This window comes from Narcine bancroftii, chromosome 7 (assembly GCF_036971445.1).
Source record: "Narcine bancroftii isolate sNarBan1 chromosome 7, sNarBan1.hap1, whole genome shotgun sequence".
NCBI lineage: Eukaryota > Metazoa > Chordata > Chondrichthyes > Torpediniformes > Narcinidae > Narcine > Narcine bancroftii.
In genome coordinates this window covers 815,886-843,844 of record NC_091475.1, presented here as the reverse complement: position 1 = coordinate 843,844, position 27,959 = coordinate 815,886, and the positions used below count along the sequence as shown (strand labels likewise).

The 27,959-nt window shown below is 43.6% G+C and overlaps 1 protein-coding gene across 4 annotated transcripts in view; it reads right to left on the bottom strand.

The window, feature by feature from the left end:
- tbx15 (T-box transcription factor 15) overlaps window positions 1–27,959 on the bottom strand; it is a 94,155-nt gene that overhangs the window by 27,255 nt on the left and 38,941 nt on the right. For 3 of the 4 annotated variants that reach the window (XM_069888395.1, XM_069888397.1, XM_069888394.1), the window contains exons 2-6: window positions 27,700–27,922; window positions 21,754–21,855; window positions 18,028–18,199; window positions 11,485–11,652; window positions 9,058–9,122 (exon numbers count right to left, since the gene is read on the bottom strand). In XM_069888395.1, coding sequence (XP_069744496.1) covers window positions 9,058–9,122; window positions 11,485–11,652; window positions 18,028–18,199; window positions 21,754–21,855; window positions 27,700–27,922 — 730 coding nt within the window. The remainder of the gene's footprint in view (window positions 1–9,057; window positions 9,123–11,484; window positions 11,653–18,027; window positions 18,200–21,753; window positions 21,856–27,699; window positions 27,923–27,959) is intronic. The other variant, XM_069888396.1, reaches the window with a different exon arrangement.

Below are 27,959 nucleotides of genomic sequence, written 5' to 3'. Positions count from 1 at the left end.
ACCTGTTGAGATCTTCCAATAGATTGTAGAACTATCATTCAGTCTTCTGGTCCTTCACCTGTGTTTAATTAAGAAGCAAAAATATCCATAGTACCCTAGCAAACTTCTCCCTTGATCCTATACCAGCATGGGATAGATCTTATCCTGTTTGGGGAATTCCTCCATATTTTGCATTCCAAGACATCTGACATTTCCACCTTCTTAATGCTGACATGAACAGATAGTCTTCCTTGAACTCACTATCCTCCACTTCTTCTCCTTGGTAAATACAGATAAGTTCACATCCCCATGGACCACATACAGATCACTCCTCTTGTCGCTAAGGAACTTATTCTTTCCCGAGCTGTCCTCTGGTTTCTAATATATTTATAGAATGACTTAGGATTCACCTTAATCTTAGTGTCCAAGGATATATTATGACCACCACCTGGCCTCAAAAATTGCTCTTTGATAGCCTCGATGTGTAAATCTATGTTAAATGTGCAATATTTGTAAATAATATTCAGTGTGTGTTTTCTAATCAGTTTCAATCTTAAACCAGTTACTGCTTTATGAATAAACTAAAGAGGCAAAGTTGTCCAATTCTGGAAAAGAGAAAGGACTTGGGTTTAGATTTAAATGTTTAAACACTGCATCCCTGAACATGCTTCACCACCAAGTGTTGTGTAGTTCCATATATAACAACCAATATAATGCAAACAGCTAGCTCCCTCGGACAGCAAGAGAAAAAGAACTAGAGACTACAAGATGGATTCAGTCTTCCCATTACATGATCAGGCAGTGGCAGCTTGAACCTATGGAGGTTACATGAGGGATCCATGCTTGACATTCTCACTAGGACTGGAGTAATCAACCAATAGTCAATGCTCTAATACTGGCAGCAATGGGGCATGCTCCCTCATGTCTGGAGTGAGCAGCAATAGTTGTAGTTCTCCAGCACCTTTTCACAGCTGGTAGAGCACTGCAACATAGAGGAGAGAGGTAACACATCAGTTCAACTGTAGGCATCCCAGACAAAGATTAAAACAAGGCTGTCTATACACAAGAAATGCTTGATCTGTTGGCAGAACTGCCAAAAACTCCAAAACACATTGACATGTCCAGCTCCAACGTTATACCAGGATTTGAATGAAGCTTGGAGCCCGTGCTTTCCTGAAGGGAAGTGGTAAATTTGTTTCATTTTATCATAGATGGACCCAACATCGGGAATAGTTTAAGCTTGTGCTACACAAAGAGAACAGGCCATCCAAAAACTGGTGAAAACTGGATTTAATAGCTGCTTTAGGGTTATCAAAAATTTGCTACATTAGCACCAAGAGCCTAACTTACCCTCCAATATTCTTCCATTTGTCACATTCCCTTGTTCTATCACACAATAAGTAACAGTCAGTTACCCTATTATCCACATCCCAATAACAAATAATCTTTAAAAAAAAAACAGATAATCGTGGCTGTTCTAATCTCTTCTAGATCCCAGGAACCCTTTCCCCCCTTCACTCAGTTTAAATTTTAAATCTAGACATACAGCTCTGTACCAGGCCCTTTCAGCCCATGAACCCGTGCCGCTCAATTACATCCAATTGACCTACAGTCCGAGAAATTTTGAAGTGTGGGAGGAAACCAGAGACCCCAGAAGAAACCCACACAGACACGGGGAGAACATGCAAACTCCTTACAGACAGTGCCAGGATTTGAACCCTGGTTGTTGGCACTGTAGCAGCATTGCACTGACACTATGCAAACTGTGCTGCCCTATTCACCCTCTTTAGTCCACACCATTGCTGTATTCCTGAAGCTTCTCACACAACCTTCCCTCAGAATGTTCATTCAATGAGGTCTACTTACAAACCAAAGTGTCAGCAACTTCTGTTTCTTTGCATTCCCAGTTAAATAGGGGACAACATTATTCTGGTGCCCTAAAGGTTATGCTATTGCAGTCCTACAGAGCACTGAAATGGATGCAATGGCAATAACCTGCTCACTATATCTCCACTAAAAATGCCTTAAAAGGTCAGGGCATTTGTGCATGTGAAGTACATGCATGTGTGCGTTTTTTTTTTAAGGACAGAGTCGATGTTCGACAACATCGCTAGCCCAAAAATTCATTTAGAAACATGGAGCGCCATTGGCTTGGAATTTGCCTCAAGTGAAAATAATTAATTATTAACAGCATTTTCCTTTTGATAATAACATACGTATTACTCAATCTTAATTTCACTTTTTACGTATCATTCACATCTAATTTAAATTTCCTGGTTTGGGATTGATTTTGACTCTTTTGACTATGAATTCTTTACAATTATTAAAGGCATTTAGTGTTTCTTACCATGGTCACAAATGCCTGAAATACTTAGTGCAGACAGTGCTAGAATAGACACTGGATTCAATAAAATTTGCGCTTTAACACAGGTCAAAACCTTGTGGCCAGTGTTCAGTAAGATGAACACAAGCCAGCTTTCTTCACCTAATGTAGATATTATGAGATTCATTTTATATACAAACTAGGTCAGGTAATATTTTTTTTTTGGAAATCAGTACAATTATAATATTATTGCTGATAAAGCAAATGTTGAATTATACCAAATGTTATGATGCAATTATATATCTCAATGCAAAGTCATTTGAAGTGAGCATCACATTTATAACCAACAGCACATTCTATTACATTGCAGTTTAAATGCACTAAAATGTCCCAAGATCCTTCCCAGAAACACCATCAGCCAATATACACACTGTGCCACATAAGCTTGATCAAAGATATATTAATTGGAAGCATTTTACAAAGAAAAAAAATGGAAGCAGATCGATTTAGGTAAGAAATCCAGGGCTTTGGGCATCAGCAGCTGAAATCACAACTTAAAGATGTCATTAAGCTGGAAAGGATGAAGAAAAGAATCAGGGGAATGTTACTGGGCCTGATGGCCTTGATTTGTAAGGATAGGCTGGGATTTTTTTGCTGGAGCATTGGAGACTATGGCAGGGGCAGGGGGAGGTTGTGTCTTAAATGGGATACCTTAAATCCCCAAGCGCGAGTTTCTGAGCCCAGTGCTGAGGTCGGGAGGAAACCCCCGACGGCACCATTTTGGCCGGCTGACCCGCTGCGTGCGTGACAAGCAATGCCGGTTCACCTGCCAAATGGTGTACCACCACACTGCACCCCCCCACCCCCCAGAACCGGCACCAATGTCCTTTTTTGCAGGGCGGCCTCGCTTCTTGGGTTGGGCCACAACTACTGGTTCAGTGGGGTCAAGGTGGGTTGGGTTTAACCTGTCTGTCCACCGTAAACAGTTCCCTCTTACCACCGATGTCCAATGTGAAAGTGGATCCTGAATGCTGGACGACTTTGTATGGCCCTTCGTATGGTCTTTGTAGAGGTGCTGTGGATGGGGCCCCGCCTGATAAAAACGTACTCTGTGGAGTATAGCTTGCTGGGGACGTAAAAGGCCCGTGTGCCATGTCTGGGCAGCGGTGGGGGTGTGAAGGAGTCCAACTTGGCCCGGGTGCACCATAGACAAGCTCAGCGGATGACGCCTGTAGGTCTTCTTTGGGTGTCAAGCGGATGCCTGGGAGCACCCAAGGCAGCTCGTCCACCCAGTCATGGCCGGTGAGGCGGGCCATAAGTGCCAACTTAAGGTGGCAGTCCAATCGTTCGACTAGCCCATTGGCCTGTGGGTGATAGGCTGTGGTGTGATGTAGCTCAATCCCCAGCCTGTTGGCGAGCTGTGCCCAGAGAACAGAGGTGAACTAGGCACCCCAATCACTGGTGAGGTGGTTCAGGATGCTGAACCGGGCAACCCAACCATTCAAAAGTGCTCAGGGGCATGAGTCCGTGGAGGCATCTGACATCGGGATCGCCTCAGGCCAAGGAGTGGTGCGGTCTACTACTGTGAAAAGATAACAGTTTCCTCGCGAAATGGGCAAGGGTCCACATGTATGTGGTTGAACCATTCCCAGACGTGTTTGAAATCTTGTACGGGCACTTTGGTGTGCCTATGTACCTTGGAAAGCTGGCATGGGTGCAGGTTCTGGCCCAGTCCGCAATCTGCTTCCGAAGCCCGTGCCAGATGAAACATTCTGCTACCATACGGACCGTGGACCTGATGGAAGGGTGGGAAAGGTCAGGGATATGGTGGAACACTGGGGAACCACTGGTCGCAGGGTGCCCATGGAGATATCGCATAGGATGGTGCCCTCACCATGAGGAGTTGGGAGGTCCTGGAACCACAAGCCCGTGATGGCAGTCCTGAAGCCCCACGCCTCCTCATCAGACTTCTGTCCCGGGCAAGCTGGTTGAAGTCGAGGCCGGGTGTCAGCACACAAATGGCCAGTTGTGAAAGTGCGTCGGTGACCACTTTGTCTTTCCTCGCTTTGTGCCAAATGTCAGTGGTGAACTCCGACACGAAGGAGAGATGACGCTGTTGGCGGACCGACCAGGGATCTCTTGCCATAGCGAGTGCCTGATTGAAGGGTTTGTGGTTGGTAAAAATGGTGAAGGGCCTCCCCTCCAAGAAATAGCGGAAATGACACACCGCCAGGTACATGCCCAGCAACTCACGATCGAAAGTGCTATACTTGCGCTCTGGCGGGCGAAGAAGTCGGCTAAATAATGCCAGTGGTTTCCACTGTCCGTTCACCTACTGCTCCAGGACAGCACCGATGGCTGTGGCAGAGGCAGCGACGAGAGCGCCATATGCAGGTCGGTGTATGGGTGGATGAGCAGGGTAGCCTTCATGAGGGCATCTTTTGTGGCTTCGAATGCCCTGCTGGCCTCTGGAGTCCAGGCGAGTGTCTTGTCTTTGGCCGCGATGAGGGCGAAGAGCAGCTGCATGATGCGCACAGCACATGGAATGAATCGGTTATAGAAATTGACCATACCTGCGAACTCCTGTAACCCCTTGAGGTTGTCCGGGCGTGGGAACTCCCTGATTGCAGCTTTCTTCGTAGTGGCAGGTGTAGCTCCTTCGGCCATGATGGTATAGCCCAGGAACTGCCTGAAGTGGATGACTTGCTTCTGGCTATGCTCTTTGAGGCCCCTGCAGGGGCCGGGTGTTCCACCACAGCGCTCGAGGAAGGCTTGGCGTGGTAATACCCGTGACGCATAACCTGCTGGACTGCTGAGCCCTCCGGGAATCGTTTGAGCCATAGCTCCTGAGCCTTTTGAGTGACCTTACTAGGGTCGACTAAGCTTTCCTGGGACAGTATCGGCTGGATGTCTTCAGGCAGACTTTCGAGGAAGATGCGCTCGCAGTTGGTGTGATCACCCATGACCGCAAGCATCTCGTCCATCAACTCAATTGGAGTTCTGTCCCCTAAGGTGTCGAGGCGCAGCATCTGGTGCCTGGAGAGTCCGAGGGAGCCAGTGAGCACCCGTTTGATGGTCCCGTACTTATCTTCCGTGGGTGGGTGCTGAACGAGATACAGCACTCGTTTGGCGGTGGCCTGGTCCAGGACGACGACCACATGGTAAAACTTGGTCGAATCCAATGAAATCTGGCGGAGGTGAAAATGAGCCTCTGAGTGGCTGAACCAGGTCTCCAGCTCCTGAATCCAGAAGTCAGGAAGCTTAATGGCTATAGTGTTGATCGGAGGGTCGTTCATGTTGGGTTCAAAGATGTTTGAACCTGTCCGGGTCACCCATTGTAGCGGCGGCTACACTGATCACTGAAGGATCGCACAACCAGACGGGTTGAGTTCAGTAAGCAAAAATTGATTTAGAAACACAGAAACATAGAAGATAGGAGCAGGAGTAGGTCATTCGAACCTTCGAGCCTGCTCCGCCATTCAACAAGATCATGGCTGATCTTAAAGTTCAGTAGCCTGACCCCACCTTCTCTCCGTAACCTTTAATACCCTTATACTGAAGAAATAGATCTAATTCCCTCTTAAATAGATTTAATGAACCTGCCTCCACTGCCCTCTGTGGCAATGAATTCCACAGATTCACCACCCTCTGGGTCAAGAAATTCCTCCTCATCTCAGTCCTAAATGGTTTGCCTATTATCCTCGAACCATGGCCCCGGGTTCTGGATTTTCCCATCCTTGGAAACATCCCATCTGCATCCACTCTGTCCAGTCCTGCCAGAATTTTATAGGTCTCTATGAGATCCCCTCTCAATCTTCTAAACTCCAGCGAGTACAATCCCAATTTGCGCAATCTTTCCTCCTAAGTCATTCCTGCCATTCCAGGTATCAGCCTGGTGAATCGTCTCTGCCCTCCCTCCATTGCAAGAACATCCTTCCTTCGATAAGGTGACCAAAACTGCACACAATACTCCAGGTGGGGTCTCACCAAGGCCCTGTACAGCTGCAGTAAGGTATCCTTGTTCCTATACTCAAACCCTCTTGATATGAAGGCCAACAGACCATTTGCCTTTTTAACCGCCTGGTGTACCTGCATGCTCGCCTTCAGAGACTGATGTACAAGTACCCCTAGGTCTCTCTGCACTTCCCCATCTGTTAATCTATTGCCATTACAATAGTAATCTGCCCTCCGGTTTGTATGACTAAAGTGGATAACCTCACATTGATCCACATTGTAGTGCATTTGTCATGGATCTGCTCTGTCCCTCAATTTATCCAAATCACACTGGAGCTTCCTGACCCCCTCTTCCGTGCACACAACCCCTCCTAGCTTAGTGTCATCTGCAAATATGGAGATATTACATCTAATCCTCTCATCCAGATCATTAATGTAAATTGTGAACAGCTGGGGTCCCAGTACAGATCCCTGTGGTACCCCACTGGTCACCGCCTGCCACTCAGAAAACGAGCCGTTTATCCCAACTCTCTGTCTTCTACCTGCCAGCCAGTTCTCAATCCACATCAATACTTTTCCCCCAATCCCATGAGCCTTGATTTTGGAAGCCAGTCGTTTTTTGCGGGACCTTATCGAAGGCCTTTTGGAAGTCCAGGTACACCACATCCACTGGCTCTCCCCCATCTATTTTACCTGTCACCATCTCACAGAATTCCAATAGATTTGTCAATCACGATTTACCTTTTGTAAATCCATGCTGACTCCGTCCGATCCCTTCTCTGCTAGTCATATGCTCCGCTATTACATCCTTAATAATGGATTCCATCATTTTGCCCACTACTGATGTAAGGCTCACCGGCCGATAATTCCCCGCTTTTTCTCTACCCCCTTTTAAAATAGTGGGGTAACATTAGCTACCCTCCAATCCATGGGTCTATCGAGATTTATTGCAGGCTGCCTGGCTGGTCTTATACTCCCAGCCCGGACCTGGCTGAGAACCACGCTGGGGGGCCCCAACGTCACCGGGGCATCACGTGGATCCCCAAGCACAGGCTTCTGAGCTCGGTACCGAGGTCAGGAAGAAACCCCCGACGGCGCCATTTTGCCCGGCTGCCGTGCCGCGTGCGTGACGAGCGGGGCCGGTTCGCCTGTCTAATGGCGTACCGCCACAAGGGGATTTTAAAATAGGAATGTGGATTTCGTGTTGAGATTTTGTTTATTTAGGAGAAAATTGTAGGATGTGGGGAGATTATCCACACATGGGAGACAGGTGTCTGTGATGTGCGAATTAGAATGGAGGGCTGCAAAATGAAAACAGTCAGGATTGCATTGCTAAAGTTAGGTCTAGTGCTGATATAGGCATCTGGGGCAGAAGCAGAGGCAGGAGTGGATGTGGATGATCTTACAGATGTGGAAGGGGTGTTGGGAAGAGAGCAATATTGAGGAAGGGCCTCAGGAAGAGGGGGATGGGACAAATGGCTAGGTCCTGGAATTTAGTTGGGGGAAATACTGGTTCAGTGTGAGAGCTGAAGCAGTGAGGGGAGATGTGGATGGAGCAGGAGGTGGGTAATGTCATGCGGCTTCAAATAATGAGGAATGAAAAACATTGGGAATCGGGTCGTGATTATTTCAAGTCCAGTGTTTTCATCTTGAACTCGGCCTTTGGATTTTAAATAAAACGACGTTACGGCCCCCCATGAACTTTTAATCGCACTTTCCGGATGAAGGAGGTTAATGTTTCTATGCCAAGGTCGGAGCTGAAAGGTGGGTGAGTCTGGGCTCAGGGGATTCGGTCGTTCGCGATACAACTCTGGCCTGGGGCATGAGTTTCAACGCCTTCGCCCACACGTCTGGAGCTGAGAGGCATTCGCCGCCCATGCACCCATCGATGTGGGTTGGCATTGCAGCAACTTTGGGCATTTCCAGTTCAGTGGAAGCCGTCATTCTCCAGTCGCGGGACTGGGGGCTGGGGGCTGGGGACTGGGGACTGGGGACTGGAGGCTGGAGGCTGGAGGCTGGAGGCTGGGGACTGGGGACTGGGGACTGGGGGCTGGGGGCTGGGGGCTGGGGGCTGGGGACTGGGGGCTGGGGGCTGGGGACTGGGGGCTGGGGACTGGGGACTGGGGACTGGGGGCTGGGGGCTGGGGGCTGGGGGCTGGGGGCTGGGGGCTGGGGACTGGAGGCTGGGGACTGGGGACTGGAGGCTGGAGGCTGGAGGCTGGGGACTGGGGGCTGGGGGCTGGGGGCTGGGGGCTGGGGACTGGGGGCTGGGGACTGGGGACTGGGGGCTGGGGACTGGAGGCTGGGGACTGGGGGCTGGGGGCTGGGGACTGGGGGCTGGGGACTGGGGCTCTCTCTCTCTCTCTCTCTGCTCCCTCACCACGCACACGACTGCCTGTTGACGGACAAGCTGGGAGCGGGTTCCCCACCTTCCTCTGCGATTTCTACCTTCATGTGCCTCTCGAAACGTTTTATACGGATGCCACGTCAAATAGCAACCTCTTGATTGGCACAAAACTGGAAACAAAAAAGGTTGTGAAACTTGAAATCTTAAACCATGCATGAGATCGTCTGCACTGCTCATTCTGCTTTGTGGTTTGTGGTGACCAAACCCCGCTGCAGCCGCCAGGAATCGGCAGAACCGACTTCTGGCCCCAACAAGACATGCAATCCTCTTCGTTTTCATTGGAAAGGCAGATGCCAGCGGCGCTCCTCCACCCCGTTTAAGCGGCGAACGTGTCTACATGCACATGTTGCCGAATTCCTGATTTGAGAGCGATCGCCGAGCGACGACTCCTCACCTGTTCCTGCCCGAGTCCCGAAATCCTTTCGCGAAAGGGTTTCTGTCGATCTTCAGCCTTGTAATCTGGAGAAGGAAGGACAAGGTTCAAACCGCCGTCAGAGAGAAACGGCCTCGAAGTGGAAATTCACGATGAGAACTCAAACATTAATTCTGACTAAAGTTTTATCGTCCAGAAACCCTAAGAGGCAGCTTCTCCGAGAAGTTCATTGCAGTTAACCTTTGATCTTATTCCATTTGTTTTCCATTATATTAATATCTTTCACTAAAATTGTTTCTTATTTTAAACGTTCTGCGTCGAGATTTTTGTCAGTTTTGTGGTGTATTGGATTTTTAAAGGGGCACTTCAAAAGAATATGCCCTTTCACGACTGGATGGGGGTTCACGCCAAAATAAATAATTGGAGAGACTTTTGTCTTTTGTAGAGAATGCTGTAAAAAACTCCCACCCCATTTGTAAGAATGGTCTCGTCTAGATTTCTGGGACCACGCCGACCGTCCCACCACATTCAGGGATGGGGCGTCCACTCCTGCTCCTCTGACGTTGGGGGGGGGGGGGGGGGGGAGACACCCACAGATCCGCAAATGCAGTGGAATTTCGGGCGTGGCCGAGAAATGGAGTTGAGCCGTGTTTCGAAAATGATTGCACGACTGGTCTCCAATCTGGTCCACAGTGCAGCCTGGAGGAAGGAACTCACACCTGTTGTTGGAAGGGCGGCGTCAAATTTGATTTCATTTCTGCTTTGCTCCGCGTTTGATCTCCTGGACACCAAATCAACAGATGTAAATGTTTAAGCCTTTTGAGAGAGAATTGAAACGCTGCAGTTGCTGGGCCGAGAAGACAACCCATTATCAGAGAGTGGAGCTCCGGGCACTGATAAGACACACCGAGATCTGAAGGAACGGAGTGAGGCGCAGGCTGTGGCCGGACTCAGAACTGAAGTGTCCCCGGATTGATTGTATCTGAGCCAGAAAACACGGACTCGCGTCTGTCCCCCCACCCCAGGCCCTCCTTGACGTTGTTAATTCTGAATTGTTGTTTAAAGGGATTTTTGTTTCCTTTTGTAGAGCGAGTGATTAGAAATTAGAAACGCGAGTTGAAATAGAAATGGGTTAAAATATGCGGCGATTGTCTGGATTAAATAATTTAGGAAAGTTTAAAACAATTGAGATCATTCAAAATATTTCAACAATTATGGGGGGGGGGGAAATCCGTTAAAACATTTCAGCAACAATTCCCCCTCCCAGAAAATGCAACTGAACTCAGTGAAGCGTTTTCAAGGACGAACGACAGCGTTAACCATCAGAACATTCTGCCTCCCGTCGACTTGCTGGACTTCACAGCGGTTCCAGTCTGCACTAAGATTCGCCCAAAGGGACTTGAATTCATTCGCTGCCCATTTGAGAGAACGGGTGGGATTTTGGACGCAAACTTCTTTCTCATCGCATATCTGGTGTTTGCTTAAAACGTTGAATTCCATTAATGGCCAACGCTTCACTTGCCGCTGTGATAAGGAGCGGAGAACTCGTGGTCCAGATCATGTCCCACATCTCCGTTTGCTCTCATTCACTGACAGAAATATTCTTTGTGGGTGGGGAATTACTGCCCAGAGCAGGGTTTTTCCTGAATAGGTCCGTTCAGATTGTTTGCGTGAATACGTAATGGATTGGAGAACAAGGCCTGTCCTTGTTGTTGATGGTTTATAGCGCCGGGGGTTTCGGTAGAGACTGACCCAATGCCTGTATTGTTGCCGATTTATGTCCAGTCTTTTCCAGCCACGCACGTTTCGCCTGGTCTAGATTATGGGATCGCCCCCCCCCCCCCCCTCGCCTCTGACAGGGCTGTGGGGGTCATTTGTGCTTCTGGCTGACGCCTCGCTGTATCAGCGTTTCATTGAATTGTCTGCCATTTAAACAAAGCAATTCTTTTTATGGTGAAAAACCTGGGTAACTGAAAATGAAACCTCACTGTGAGCAGTGAAGAAGTCGTGGCGATGAATTGACTGGACTAATAATTTACACCTTCATCGCTCGTTTCACAAATGCTTCAAGCGTTTCTTTAAAACTCATGAACAGAACCAACACCAAGGGTTTGGACTGGACGGCCGCGCACACACACAGTTCGTTTCGGGTGCCCCTCAGCCACTTCGCACCCACACGTGCTCATTTTGTACCTTTTCCAAACGGTTCTCTGCAAACTGGAGTCAATCGCGTTTCCTTTTATCTGTTTTGATTTAAACACAAAATGTGCTTTAACTTCACGGTTAAGAGGGCCACTTGGCGGCCTCGACTCGCCTTCACGGATTGTGGAGAGATGGAGTTTGGAAAGGGGGTGCAGAGTGGACAGTGTTTACGACACATGAATGGGATCGTCCTGGAGCAGCAGCGGCCCTTTCCGTCTGCGAAAGGGACGGCGGCAGAAGCCCTACCTGCTGGTTCTGGTAGGCGGTTACGGTGGTGAACACGGTCTCGGGGAACGTGAACGTTTTCACCCCCTCTCCTCCAGGGACCGGCTTGGTCGGACACAGTTCGCTGTTGAAATCCTTTCGGATCACATGCACCCGGGGCTGATATTTGTGCATGGAATGAAGGATGATCTGTTCGAAGGACCGGGAGAGATTAAAAATAAAGCATTATTTTTGGATCAGCCATGGCCAAATATGCCTTAAATTACACCGTCAACAGCCTCGCGAAACCCAATCAAAGTTTGCGCCAAAGGAGCCTTGATGACAATTTCGCCAAGTTTTCCGGTCCCTTCCAATCACCTGTTAAATCAGTGCAATCCGCAGCTCAAACAAAATGTTCCCGTTAATTGTGCGGGAAAACCAAACGCCCTTTCTTGACGATTTCATGACTGAACCAGATTATAACCAGTCGGAAGAAATCTGCTCTCCGCGCAGTGAGAGATCGGCAAGTGAGTGCGAGCTGAAGGAATTGTTCAGGCTTTGCTTTCCTGATGGTCTTTGACTTAACACCATTAACGCCCCTATCCCAATACTATACTTGGATCTTTTTTTCCTCTCTGAAAATTAGTGTTACATCCAAAAGGTCCCATTAAAACATCTCGTCCCATCCCAGCCGTCAGAAAATTCGATTTATTTTGGATGTAAAGTGAGTACAACTCCGCTTGCAAATCCCGTTTTCCCTGGGAAGGGACATTGTTCAGGCCAGAGAACGAACCCAACTGCGAATTGCTTCATCACTTTTCCTCCTCTGAGTTGGTGCCGACTGTTCCTGTTCATGTGAATTCAACATGAAGCCATCTGATCGATGGGTTGTGCCGACCTATTATTTTACTGTACATCTCCAAGGTGCAGGCCAGAAAGCTTCGCAATTCCAAATCCACTTCACAAGTTTTCGGAGCCTTTCTTTTACAACCCAGTGCGCATTAACCTTAAATTATGACGTTACAGTCAATGAATGCCCTTAAAAATCACATCCTCTGTTGTTGTTATGAAGTTTGTAAAAAGCAACGAGTGAAACCTCTATTTTCTATCCTTGCATGGGACTGGCGATCAACAGCAAAACTTTAACATACCTCTGGGAAGGGATTGCTATGCTGTCTTCTTTGGAGAAAGCACACCTGCTTTCTTTAGTAGTTTTTTTTTTGTCTACCGAGTATCTTTGCTTGGCCCTTTTAAGAGCGACTCTTAGATAGGACCAAGAATGAACATGAGATTGTGAAGTGAGTCATAAACTGATAGTTCCTCACAAGGACATAAAAACATGAAAAATAAAAGCATGCACAGGTGATTTGGTCCCTTCATGCTCTAACCCCAGGTCTCTACATTTCCTTCATGTTGAAGTATCAATCTCGGTTTTCAATTTACTCTTGACCCTCCTGGTAGAGAATTCCGAAGATTCAGTACCCTGTTCATCAGCCATTCTCAACGGAAGCCCTACGGCACCACATGGGCCACAGCATTTATGTGAAAGTCCTTCTTTTCACCTCACATCACAGAATTTTTTTTGTTGTTTGTAGGAGAGAGGTACGGCAGAAACACAGGGAAGGGGGCCCACAAACTCAGAGCAGGGGGTTGAGGATGGCTGCTCGAGATGAAATAATATCTTCTCATCTCTGTTCTGAATGACCGGCCCTTTATTTTCAGATGGTAACCCTATGGTTTTAGATGATCCAGCCATGAAACCTATCACTTTCTCATCTACTAGCTGATGAAGTCTTATGAATTTTGTCAGGTTTTAATGAACTAGTATCTTGCTACCTGACTGCAATTATTGTATTAATATTTTTCAACATCTGAAAGTTGATATTATAATTTTACCTTTATTAACTAATCCCAAAAACTGGTTGCTCCTTCCTTCTTCTTGCTGGCAAAGTGCTTTAAATATTGTTGGTTTTGTTCTGTAATTTGCTATGTAATTCATCCAAGGCACATCAAAGTCTTTCTTTGAAGAATTTGATGTATAAGCATTGTCCTTCTACTTCAGGGACCCAGCTCCACAGGTAAGAATCTGTCTATATAAAGTGGGTGGTAGTACTGTATGCCCTCAGGCTTGGTTTCAGATCTAACCATGGCAGAACAGAAGAAAAAAAAATCTGTTTCTGTGATGAAATATGTGATGGTACTATGTTTTTTAACACGGCCTCCTCGGTTCCAGAAACTGGGATGAAATCCAGTCCAAATAGAAAGAATGAAAGTTTCCTTTCTCTGGAAGAAAAACAAAATACTTTCCCTGATGGGTTTAATCAAACTCCTGTGAAATGTTTTTGGTAGTTCTTAGCTCAGTTCCAAGTTGGATTATGTCCAGAGTAGGTCATCCCATTTAGAATAAGAAAGAAAGAAAATGCAAAGATAATCTGCATTTTCTGATGTTATGCTGGCTTTAAATCATTTTCCTAATATATCATCAAACCTTTTACACATTGAAACAAACTTGCTTTGGTTTTGAGTAACTGAGAAATGTGAAGCGCAACTGTGGCAAAAAAATGAATGTCGGCAACCACAATATTTAATTTCAATGTCACCTCGGAGTTAAATAGCCACTATTGAAAAAATATTTTAATAAATTAGGATGAAATTTGTTCTAAGTATTCTTGGGACTGAGACAATTTTGTTCTTGTATAAAACCATGTTTTCAACTGTTCAGAATCTCCTTGTGTCTTTATAAAGTGAAGCTTACTCCCCGTAATCCCACCAATGTTTGCCAGCTGCCCCCCCCCACCCCAAAAGCATTTACTTTGACCCGATCAACAAATAGCAATTTCCTAAGCAAAGTCCTCTGCTGCACAGTGTGTTCCAGCAGTAAATAGCATCTCATGGAAAGACCAGAAGGTCCCACCCAAATCGCTTTCACAACCAGTCAAGCAAAGACCTCAGGCTTAACTGGCTGTTGAACAACATGAATACCTCTGAATGTCTCTGGTAAATCAGGACCGTGCAAATGCGATTGCTTTTACAAATCTAACTTCAGAGCAGAGTCGGAAAATCACCAATGAATCTTGAGATTTCTGCCACCATTCATCCTTGCACATTGATTCCCTTTTTTCTGACCCTTACACAGCAGTAACAACATTTCTCTGGTCCATTATGTTAATCATGATCAGTGGAGTAGAATGCATGTCGAGTACAAACTTCTTGTCAAGAAAATCTAAAACCTTCATCATGGTGCAAAGGCAAAATCCAGCAGGCACTCACAATACAAAATGAAACTGAAAACGCAGGAAATACGAAGCAGGTCTTTCTGTTACGAGTGAAGCAGCGTTAATATTTCAAGTTAATGATCATTTGTCAGAGTTCTGCTGAAAGGTTACTGACCTGAAATGTAAACTCTGTTTTTCTCTCCACAAATGCACTCAAGTGTTTTCTGTTTTGCATTGTAATCTAACTTGAAAATGTCTGCAGGAATTACCCAAGGTTCTGCCAGACACGAACTGTTTAGTGCAGATTCACTAAGCAGTTTTGTTAGGTCCTGGGTCGCGACCTCACGGCGTCATCACCCCCCCCCCCCCACCCCCACCCCGGCCACTCCACCTCTACCACAAGCCTGAAGAGGGATTGGAATCAGCACCTTGGAGCTATTCATGGAGCATTTATGAAGGTAGGGTCTGCGACGTGAGGACAGAGAATTTCTGCCTTTGCGGTCGCATCTATTTCTCTATAAAAGGGCCTATTATTAATTCATGTACCCCCTCCATAAATCCCCTCCATAAATCTTCGTCCGCGAAGCCAAGCCAAAGAGACCACCTTCCTGTGATAATGTTGATCAACATATCATACATGCCTGCAGTTTGAAAGAACATGCTGATTAGCCATAATATGAGGTTAGGTCACTATCGAGAGTTGGGAAATTATTCTTTAATTTCAGTAGACATCTGACAGAAAGGTATAGGAATTTCTCACTTATAATTGTAGTAATGGTGGGTGTGATTTAACTCTCCAATCCCCAAAGGAAATAAATTCGCAGGTTATAAGCTCCAACTGAGTTGGCATCAATTAGCATCAATGAGAACACAAGCACAGGAGGTGCAGAGAATGGAAAGCATCACCAGACTAGTACAGGGTGTTCTTCAGAAGTTATAGCTGAGGCGCATTTGGGGAATGTAAGGCTTGGATCACATCTGGTGTATGCTATTTTTGACCTTGGTGCCTTCACCGAACGCAAAGTAGTTTAAGTTTGCAATTATTCACTGGCTGTCGATTCTAATTTAAAAAAGTGGGGTTTAGTTTGAAAAGAACAGCAGCAATTCTGTCTCAGAAATGTATAAAAACTGCACTATTTATCACCAATCATGTATAAATTTTTATAGGCTTCGCCAAAATTCTCCTACAAATTGTACCATAACTATTAACTTGCATGGTAATTCCTTATATGTTGATTTGCATATAATGGGATTGGGCAAACATACAGGTAAATAGAAAATGTTTCAAATAATAACAAAATATTCAAACTGGTTGTATATTTTCAAATGTTTATCAAATTTGTATGAATTTAATTTTGAATTAAAGTATTTGTCTCTTAAAACATGAACTTCCACAATCTGTATTTAAATGTTTTGACCTAGTGACAGGCAAGGAGAGAAATATCTGGAAAATCAATTAGTAAAATAATATTCTCTGGTGAATTGCCTGATGAGAACTATGGAAATGAAACACCAGAAATATCAATGAAGCTTTCAATTTAATGTTTAAAGATGGATAAATAATCTGCTGAAGATGTACTTTTGAGCTGTTTACCAGTTGATGTTCCTGCCTCCATTCATCTTCTGCTCAAACTCCCTCCTGTGCCTCCAGGTCCAACTATTCCTGTGCATTTTGGGCCAATCTCCTCATTCAAATTCTCTAAATCTGAAGTCATTCAAAAATCTGCTGGGCTGAGTACTAATTTGCACAAGTCCCATTCACCCATCGCACCTCTAATCATTGATCTACATTGGCTCTCAGTTAAACTGCTTGACGATTTACTCTAGTGGCTTTTGTATTTCCCCAGGGTCTTTCCCCTCCCCATTTCGGTTATCCTCTCCAGCTCTATGATTCTCCCAATATCAGTGCTGCTCCAGTTCTGGACCTGTTTATGGTCCCAAATTGAATCACCACTATCAATTAGTCACCTAATTAATCACCTACCAAGGTCATTCGCTCTGGAATTTCTTCCCTACCCATTTCTCTTTCACACTTTTCCACTTTAAGAATGACAAGGAATTTGTTGGAGTAACTCAGTAGGTTAAGCAGCATCAGTGAGAGATAAAGAATGGTCAAGTTTTCAGGGCTCTGATGAGTAACTCAGCATATTGATTCTTGCTCAAGGTTCCAGCATCTAGTCTCTTTGGACCTATTTCTTTGTCCAACCTAATGATCATCTGCCATAATAATTTGTTCCATGGCTCAGTGAGATTTTAAGAACCAAGAGCAGAGTAGGCCATACATCACCTTCATCAACTTTCTTGCCCAATCCCCATCACAATTCATTCCTTTATCATCCAAAATTTTAGAAAATATTCATTAATTTAGCCCCTATGTCTTTCTTGGGTAGAGAATTCTAAATATTCATAATCGTCTTAGAGAAGGAATCCATCTTAAATGGGTGAATTCTGCCCCAAGTTCTAGATTTGTCCAGGAACAGAATCTCCTTCTCACATCCACTTTGTCAAGCTCTCCCAGAATTTAACATGTTTCAGTGATATCACCTGACATTCTTCTAGCTCATGGGAGTTCATTATAGATGCATTTCCTCAATTATTATTAACATGGTGAACTTCCTCTGTCCAGTTTCCAATGCAAACATTCCTCTTATAAATAATGAGACCAAAGCTTGTGTTCCATACCCTTTCAATAAAGACCAACACTCACTTTGTCTTCCTAAGTATTGGTAGTAAGTGCAGGCTTACATTTTGTGTAATGTTCAGAGAACCAGATTCTAAAGTACAGCAACATAATGAACCCTATTTTCCTTTAAACAAGATCTTATTGCCTTCCTTGCTCCTAAAGTTTATAATCTCACATTTGCTCACATTTACCATGTTTATTCCCACTCAACCAACCCACCTACATCTTCTTGCAAATGCTTTGTGTTCTTGCAACTTGATTTTGCAGTTGTCTCTGCCAATCAGTCCCTTCACCTGACTGACTAATGTCACTAGACTTAGCTTACCAACCTGAAAACGAGTTATTGATATGGAAGGGTTATTAAATTGAAACATTTTCTCTCCTTTGATTCTGCCTGAACGGCTGCATATTTCAGATTTCCAGCATCTGCAGTGTTTCATTCTGTTTACCATTTATCCCAACTCTATTTTCTGATGGTTATTCAATCATTTTGTTCGAAAACGTTTCTGTGAAGTGCCTTGGAATGTTTTGCTGTGTTATATATATTCAGGTTATAATTAACTAATAATAAGATCCATTAGTTTCAGTATTCTTGCTTGACAGTTGATTAACATTGTCCACTATTGCAATATATACACTGTATAAAATGAACAACTGTCTTTAAAATATAAATTGCTTTCTACATACATGTCCTTGATCATCCAATTCATTGTTTGTAAGCTTGAGTTTATCAAAGCTGATGACTTGCCGCATCCACGTATCGCCAGAGGCCAAAGTGTCTGGATGGATGTAGACTCGAGGAGGCACTGGTGAATCTGCATTCCCTGCAACCATCCACTTTGAGCTGTGATAAACGTATCTGTAGATGGACATGAAATTAGAGATCATAAATCCTCAGCAAAATTTAGAACAACACACTCCCATTCTCTTGCTTCGTCATTAAGTCTTCAAAATGTAATAAGTAGTGGTGATTTGGCCAGAGATAGGAACGTGGACAAACCTTGTTTACTGGATATTGAAGACAGTTTTTAAGTTTGTTATTTATACATGTACTGTTCAGTGATCACATAGATGCTGAGATTTTACTGGTATAACCATGCTATTAGAATCTTCTGTGACCATTACTGAAATAAACTTATTGTAACATTGTCGGATTAATTCCATTCCCTATTATTTACACTTGTCTCCTTTTACCTCAGATTTCTCCGACCATCAAGCATTTACCTTCAAGCAGACACAATGATGAAGAAATTGTTGTAAGAGGTGGAACATGATCTTTCTTTGGTTAGGAAGATGCATCAACTGATGTGCCACCAGGATACACATGGGACCTCAACATGAGAATGTCTGGAAGGTGGGCCTGGAGTTAAACTATTGATGAGACTATGATAAGTAGCAAGGTAAGTTATGAAGAGGATACAAGGATGTTGAAAAAGAGAGTGGCAAAGGTGTGTGATGTGGGTACTCTCCTTTGTGAGGCAAAACGAAAAAGGAGATTAATGATTAGAGGCCTCAGATCTTGAGATACAGGAGGATCTGGGTCTTAAAGAACAGAACATAGAGTTGGAATTCTGGCAAGCTGTAGTGAGTTGGGTAAAATGGGTGCAATATCCTTCGATACAAATCACAAGAACAACAGACCAGTAGGAAGAACAACATCCTATCGACCTTGGTTACAGGAGATTTTGAGTACAGGAGGAAAGATGTCTTACTTCAGTTAAATAGAGCTCTGGTGAGATCAATGTTGTGTGTTGATGTGGTCTCACTCCCCCAAGGAATGAAGTAATGGGGCAGTGCAGTGAAGGTTCAGCAGACTGTACCAAGGATTTATATTACATTATGTTATTTGATAAGAGATAAAAGAGATGGAGACTAAACTCTCTAAAGTTCAGAAGAATAAAAATCATCAGGCTGAGAGAAACAAAATTCTTAAAGGGCTTAAAAGGATAAATACAGTGTTAATGTTTCCCCTGACTGAGGTGTCCAGAACCAATGGTCACAATCTCAAAACACAGGTTTACCCATTCAGGATAAAGATATTTCTTTATCCAGAGGGAAGTAAGTTTTTGAAATGTTCCAACAAGAGAGCTCTGGAGATTCTAAAGTGGAAGTCCTCCGAAATTATGGAAATCAAAGCTTTTGGGTTAGTTCAAGAAGGTAGTGCGGAGGTAAGATATTAGCCATGATCTCATTGACTAGTGGTGCAGGTACACTACGGCTGCATTTTTAAAATATATGCATACATCAACAATAATATACCCATATATGTTATCTTGAATGCATTAAAGTGCTTCACAAGAGTAGAATCAAACAAAATTTAACACTGGGTCAAAGAAAGAAATGTTGGGAGGAGATTATGGCACCTTGTTGAAATAGATGATTCCAAGGAGGAGAGAAATATTGGGATGTTTATGGCTTTGAAAGATGAAGGAACAGTACAGTGATGGGAAGAGTGGACTCCAAACCTCATAAGAAACTAGAGTCTGGGGAATGCCAAGATCTTGTTGGCAAATGGTCGAGAGATTGCATCGATTGGCAGTGGAAGGACAGGGAGAGTCATACATTTTTAATTTTAGTGATTGTTGCCCAAAATCCCCCTCTTGTATTTGGCAGAAACCTTCTAGTACTTAAAATCTTCACGTTGCTGTATTATTTCAGAGGCTTAGCAGAGTTTTTGATAAGGGTCAAATGTGAGCTGTTAACCTGACTCACCCCAAAATCTTTCACAAATGTTCACACTAACCATAGTGGAGAGTTGTGTCATGGTTCCACCTCTCAGAGTCATGGAGTTCCTACTTAGGTAAAATGCCACACTTAGTAGACAGATCACACCGCCCTGACTGGTGGAGTGTTCCCAGTCTCTTCTGGTTTTGTTTCAGATTGGTCACATTTGCAGATTTTAATCTTAATTGCTGCTCTGATAAATCCAGAGAGCAGTGCCATGCTATATAAGTATAGGCCATTGGGTATCTATTACCATCTGGAGATATTCATCCCAAATCATTTTTCTCTCATGAGTTCATTGTCTTCATTCAAAGGTATTTCTCTGAGATTTGTACATTGGAATTGGTACTACAATGGTCAATACTTCAGCAAACTTTACTTGGCAATCTAATAGTTTTAACATAAAGATACAAAATGCATAAGATGTCTGATTTTCCAATCTGGATGTTAGCATATGTGAAATGTTTACTGTTAGCACTACAGAGCGCCAAGTGAGACGACAGAAGTCCTGCACCAGGAAAGAGGGCACATAGATCCAGAAAAGAGATCCTGTTACAAGATTCATTCTTCTGCAGTTGTAAAATTCAATGTGGGAGCTGGTTTAGCTCCTTTTATGATATAGGGCTAGCGTGGTCTTGTCTTTTTGTCACCAAAACTTACAAGTCACAAATATATCTCTATGAGTCAGCTTTGTTGTTAGGAACTGTTCATGCCACTGACAAGCTTTTGTGCTGGCAACAGACATCTGTGACCGAGTATAAAGTTATATATGAAATGTTCTGGAGAATCGTAATGGTGATGATGTAACCCACACATTTAAACATCTCAATTCAAATTGCAAGGGCAGGAGCTCATGTTCCGCTGTCAAATACAGAATGGAAATACTGAGCAACTATGGAAATGTATTGGAGGAACATTAAGTACCTTACCCTAAACAGATAAAATTACCCAAAACATATTAATCTATTAGTAAATCAATTTGAATGTTAAGTTTAAGTTTAATATGATGTTTCATTTTAGTAACAGTTACAGGGACAGTTCCTACCATGAACCGTTTTTAGATTTTTGTTATTTCCTGCTATACTTTAAGTCTACTTCAAGCCAACAAAACCATGAGGTGCGACATGTCATTGAAAATTCATTTTCCTGTTGAACTTGATTTCCTGCTGATCTTGGTACAGTCAGTGACAAACATGGGGAAAGGTTTCACCAGGGCATTGTGACCATGGAAAAGCGGTATCAGGGCAACTGGAATCCATCAATGTTGGACACTGACATGAGGGGCATCAGATGCTGAGTACAAACTAAAATCAGCAGCAAAACATTTTTAGGACAGTTGAACTAATGCAACGTGTCAGCGTCATTATGCAATTAAACAGGATAAATTCAATCAAAGTTAGTTTAATGTTTCTCCAACTTCCTACATGATATAGCAAATCTGATATTAACATTGTATTCAGCGAGAAGATCTATCATAATCCCCAATTTGTTTTCAGGAAGAAAACCTTTTGAAACAATTTGTTCAGTTTAATCAATTCTTGAGGAACAAACAATGAAAACCAACTTATAGAATATAAATCTTTATTAATGAATATTTAACAAGCCACTTTCCAGAATAAACCTCTTATTTCTAAAAATTGAAATATGCATACAGTCTACTGGAAGTGGACAAACTCCAAGGAAACCTACCGATATCTCTTGTTATCAACGGGGATGATATCCATTGCTATGTAATACTGTTGATGTGGATCAAGTCCTGTAATCTTCACTCTCATTGCTGGGAACATTCGCCTATGAATAAGATTATTATGAATTAGTTCAAAGGTTCGATGTTTTCCCCTTTTCCCTTGAAATCTCCCGAACTATTACCATTCTCTGACAGGATTACAAACAGGTTGCTAATTGTGAGAGCAGTGCAAGTGCAAGTGCAGATGGAGAGGTTCACTTCTATTTGTTTATTTTTCCTCAGGCATGTGCACCGTTCTGTTAGAGAAAGAGAGGGTATTGCTTACCACCAACCTTTAACTTACAAAATGTATACACACACACACACACACACACACACACACACACACACACACACACACACACACACACCCACACACACCCTATTGAATAAAAACTAATTTGTATCATTTAACATAAATTAAAATTAAACGCTTTAAATAAAGACACTTTTTCATTTTCAAATCCCACTGGAATGTTAGCCATTATTTTCTTCTAAAGTCACAACTTCCCGCCATGAGATTTGAACCAGTATTTTATAATTCCATGTTAGGGATTGGCCCTTTTTTTTGTGGCATTTGATCTGCTGAGTATTTCCAGTATTTTTAACTTTATTTTAGATTTCCAGCATCTATAGTATTTTGGACATCAGAAAATTAATATATCAGCTTCAATTATCATGAGCTGACACATTCTGAATGATTAGGCAAGTGTAAATGGGTCTAATATTTGTTAAGAATTATTACAAACCATTAGCCCTTGAAAATGACAACATTCAAAAACATACATTCTTTATCATGAATGAAGGAAAAGATGTGTAACAAGTGAGTCCTGGGAACAACAATAAGTTTCAATGCAGAATTGAAGAATAATTGTTCACATTTATTCTAAAATGTAATCAGGAAGCTGTAGCTGAATTCCTTGCACTTAATGTTAACTCATATTTTGCTTCTGTACTCTGGAAAAGTATACAAAGAGAAACTTGTTTCTTTGTAATTGAAGGTAGATCCATCCAAGAAGGGTTAATTCTGTTTGAACCTGATTTGCAAGCTGTCTATTCTTGTACAGCTTCAAATTTGCTTTCAAAGAGATTGTGAGTTCCAGTCATTTTACATATGGTCTACCGTGCACAGAGTAAGTGGTGACATGGATGCATAATGCAGGATAGTTGTGTGCTCAGAATTCATTGCATTGAAATTTAATGCCAGTTTGCATTTTCACCTTTGCCCTCAGTCAAAAAAGAATTAACAAGGGAATAAGTAAAAGTGAAATTATGTGGCAGAAAGAGTTTCGGGAGAGGAATTAAAGGCCCATTTTTATTAACCCTGACTGCCCCAGGGATTTCCTTCCTTTTAAAACTTTTCAATATTATACACTCATATTTAGTTTAGAATGAAATCAGAGCAGGGCAAGATTCTGAAAATGATTCCCTGAAATGGTCAACAACAGCTGTGTGATTAATTCACAATCCTTTCCCAGTTATGTTTTCAATGACTTGTTTGAAACTATTTGCAGAGCAATGCCTTGATTAAGCTGTTTGCTCGCAAGGTGAAATCTGTTCCACCAGGTACCTGGAGGGTTTTATGAACGGGCCCTGATGATACCTGGCAGTACCACAAGCAGCATAGAATGCAGAATGCTGGATTTCTCTGATGTCAATACTATTCATTCTTTATTTCAGCACCCTGGAGAGGCCAGTAAAAGTAGCAGCCAAGCTCTCTGACAATCGTCCCCTCTGCTCAGAAGTTCTACAGTGGTCTGGCATTGGATCACCCACCAAACTATTCTGTCCTGGAAATGGCATATCATGTTGTGGGCAAGGAGTTCCCAGGAGGACTGAAATATTGAAAGAGGAGTCAATTTAAGGAGAAAAAACAAATTTGAGAGTGAAAGGCTCATCAGTGCAGCTTAAGTGTTGGAATTGAGGGTAAGGTTGAAACTAATGTCAGGTTTATATCAGAATCCATGTCCCACAGAGCACGCTTCCTGACTCAGTAAAGTGTCTAATCCTTCCAGCTTTGATGGGGAGATACAGTAGGGAAAGGAGCTCTATTCCAGAGAGTGGAAAGGTGTAATCTGGCTTTGTTATTTTACAAATTAACATTTTTTAAGTCACCCATGGAAGGAATAGAACTGCGGTGCTAGTATTGCTGGGATAGATGGGAGGGTGGCATGTACTCAAGTTCATATGTGGGATTGGGCAGCAGCACACATTGAGATGGTCAGAATGGACTCACCCCGGAGGGGTCTGAGGCTATGGTTAAAGCAGAGAAAATAGACATAACCACTTTAGAGAGGCCCAATTACATGGTGAGGGGAGATTGAGAGGGATGTTAAAGTGGGGATGGCTAGATCACAGGGCAGAGGGATGTTAAAGTGGGGGTGGCTAGATCACAGGGCAGAGGGATGTTAAAGTGGGGATGGTGAGATCACAGGGCAGAAAAAAGCAATCTACCCTCACTTCCGAATTAGATGATGGATTCAAGTCCCAGTTCAAAGGCCAGAGCACAAAACTCTACCTTCCTGCTCCAGAACAAGAGTGAGGATGTACAGGATATACACTCCAGTAGAGTGATGAGTGTGTACAGAACATACACTCCAGTAGAGTAATGAGAGTGTACAGGACATACACTCCAGTCTTGTAGTGAGTCTGTACAGGACATACACTCCAGTAGAGTAGTGAGGGTGTAAAGGACATACACTCCAGTAGAGTACTGAGGGTGTTCAGGACATACGCTCCAGTAGAGTAATGAGGGTGTACAGGACATACGCTCCAGTAGAGTAGTGAGGGTGTTCAGGACATACGCTCCAGTATAGTAGTGAGGGTGTACAGGACATACACTCCAATGCAGTAGTGAAGGTATGCAGCTCAGTTGCAAGGGTGGGCATGGATTAGGGCAGTATGACTAATGAGCGGACTATGCTACATTATAACACTAGAGACCTGTGTTCAGACATTCTCCCTGTGTCATTGTGGGTTTCCTTCTGGTTCTCCAGTTTCCTCCCATGTTCTAAACACTTGCAGGGTTAGTAGGTCAATTGGTCACATGGGTGTTTTAAGGGTGTGGGCTCACGGGACCGGTGGGGTCTGTTACCGTGCTGTATCTCTAAATTTTAAAAAAATGAAAAAATGAGAGTTGGGCCTCTTGAATAGGATGAAGTTCCATCCTGACCCTCACATGAATATCATTTTGAAGAAGAATGCTAAAGTCATCTGGCTGAAATTTATCCCTCAATAACTAAAAAAACAAATGAGCTGTTGTTTCTCTCTCATGATATGTGCGAGCTGGCTGTGCCCAGCTTGTTGGCTGCATTTTTGTACATTACAGCAGTGCACAGCCGTACAATTGGTGCACTGTGTGCAGTTCTGTTTGCCCAGCTATAGGAAAGATGTCAATAAGGTGGAATAGGTGCTGAAGACATTCGCCAGGACTGGAGGGCTTGAGTCATGTGGAAAGGCGGCGTAGGCTGGCTCTTTTTACCTTGGATCACAGGAGGCTGAGGAGTAATAGAGACGTGATCAACATTAAGGAGTTGGGGTGAAGGGCCTATTCTGAGCTGGATTATTCTGTGAATGGTGGTTTACCTTCAGAAGGATGTGCAAAGGTCTTAAAATGTGCTTTATAAGTCATTCTTCTGTAAAATGCAAAAGAGAATTTTCTGAGATGAATTGCAATCTGAGGCACCAAAGGTTTTCCCATTGTGACCTGGGCCCCCATTGATGTCACAAGGACCATGGTACAGTCAGTGTAGTCAGGCACCACCCAAGATTAACTGGTGGGATTGCAGATGGAAGTCTTTTAGAGAATATCTCACCCACAATATAAAACCCATACTCAGATCAACATTACTATTAATAAATCATCTCTGAAAATGTAAATATTGGGTGAAAAGGTTAAGTAAATTATTTTAACTTTTTAATTTATAGGAAACATGATTTGAATAGTTTCCTTTTCAATGCCTGCATTACTAGCCAGATGTTGGCAACTTCAAAATTCATGAATCCAAGTTTTGTTAATTCTTGGCGGTGCTGCAGAACTCACAGGAAGTCATCCATGCAGAAAAGGTGGGAGGAACCAGGAATGCTTCTCAACACATATAGTTTACAATAATTTGAAGAACTTTAAACAACTGAAGCCCTTTTTAGTGCTTTTATGTAAATTATTTTCATGTTAATGATTTTTTTCAATTTGTCATGACAACATTAATCACTGGCTGAGATGTAACTTAACAGGTGGGCCTTTTCTGCCATTTCACCCAATGGCCATAATTGGCTGTGAGTGGTTGCAGGTGACTGGAGCCTGATCCTTTCCCCATTCCCTGAATGTACTCTTAGAACCAGACCTATTGGCTAGTAAAACACATAGCAGCTTGCCATGGGCTTCTGAAATTCTCTGTATCAACAACAGTGCGCATTAATAAAACAATCTGATCACATGAGTGTATTTGGGTGACAAGGGCTCATGGGCCAGAAAGACCTGTTGCTGTATCTGTCTGTTTCAAGGACAGACGACTTTACAGAAACTAGGGCAATAAAAGGAACAGGCCAGAATAGGGAGAACATACAAATTCTTTATAGACAGTACAGGATTCAATCCCTGGCCCGGTCCCCCTCCCACTGTTCAAAATGTACAAAGGGTGTAGGTTAATGGGGTGGAATTTGGGTGGCACAGACTCATGAGCCAAAATGGCCTGTTACCGGCTGTATGTCTCATTTAAAAAATGACAATCATGAAGTAGTGGAGAGCAACAAGTTCCTCAGACTCCACTTAACAAGTGGCCTATCGTGGACACACAACACCTCCTCACTTGCCAGGCAGGCACAACAGCGACTACCCTTCCTGAGAGGATTGAAGCATGAAAGGCTACCGCATCAAACTGTCAGCTTTCTACAGGAGCTCCATCAAATGCTTCTTGGCCGGCTGCAACACAGAGTGGTACGATTACTGTAGAGAATTGGATCAGAGGCCAATCCACAGGACCATAAGGACCCTTCCACCCTGCCAATATCATCTTTCAGCTACCCCCATTGGAAAAGAGATACAGGAGTATCAAAGCCAGAACCACCAGGCTGAGGAACAGCTTCTTCCTGTGGGCAGTGAGACTACTGAACGACTAACCCTCCGAACTCTAGAATAGAAACCATAAAAAACTGCAGGACAGAAAACAGGCCATTCGGCCCTGCTAGTCTGTACCAAAACATCATTCCTCTTGTTCCACTGACCTGCACCCATTCCATAGCCCTCCATACCCCTCCCATCCATATATCTGTCCAATTTAGTCTTATAACTTAAGTGAGCCCACATTTACCACATCAGATGGCAGCTCATTCTAAACTCCCACCACTCTCTGAGTGAAGAAGTTCCCCCTAATGTTCCCCTAAACCTTTCACCTTTTACCCTACTATTTATTAAAGAGTGGTTATTAACTTTTATCACCTGCTGAACATGTGCTATGTCTGGCTGTATGTCTACATGGTTTTGCACCGAGGATCAGAGAACATTGTTTCGTCGGGTTGTACTTGTACAATCAGATGATATTGAACTTTGCAAGAAGGGTTTCAGGTTGTGCTTGAGAGTATAAGGGATGTGGGGACTGATGATAATGGAGCAGAGAGATGGTGATCCAGAGAGAAGGGCAGAATCAAAAGAGCAAAGGTTCCATGTTCAAACATTAGGGTTAGGCTGTGCACATCAACAAAGATGATCAGACAGAGTTTGTTATTTGGGTTGGAAACTGATGTTATGCAGAAAGCTGTGAGTCAGATGACCCAAGACAAACAATCCTGCACAAAGATCTGGGAAATAATCTGCAAGTTTAAAATAAATATCATTTTCAAACTAGGGCTTCAGGTGAAAGCCGACTGAAATGGTACAAATTAAAACGAACAAAAGAAATCTTCACAAGTACCTTCCAGCTTTGGTAATAATCATTTCAGTGCCAATTTCATGAAATCGCTTCCAAAGATCAGCACATTGTAGTTCCATCTGGATCTCGTCCATGGAGGTGGCTAGGTGAGATGAGGGGTTGGCAGTGAGTTCTGTGGGAGAGCTATAGGAACAGGCTGTGTGTTGAGGTGCGCTATCCCCCTCTGCCACCGGGCTCTGCTCTTGATCTGAGCTCAGTTGGGACTCTGCAACACAACAGAGGAAATCACATCACAAGGTGTT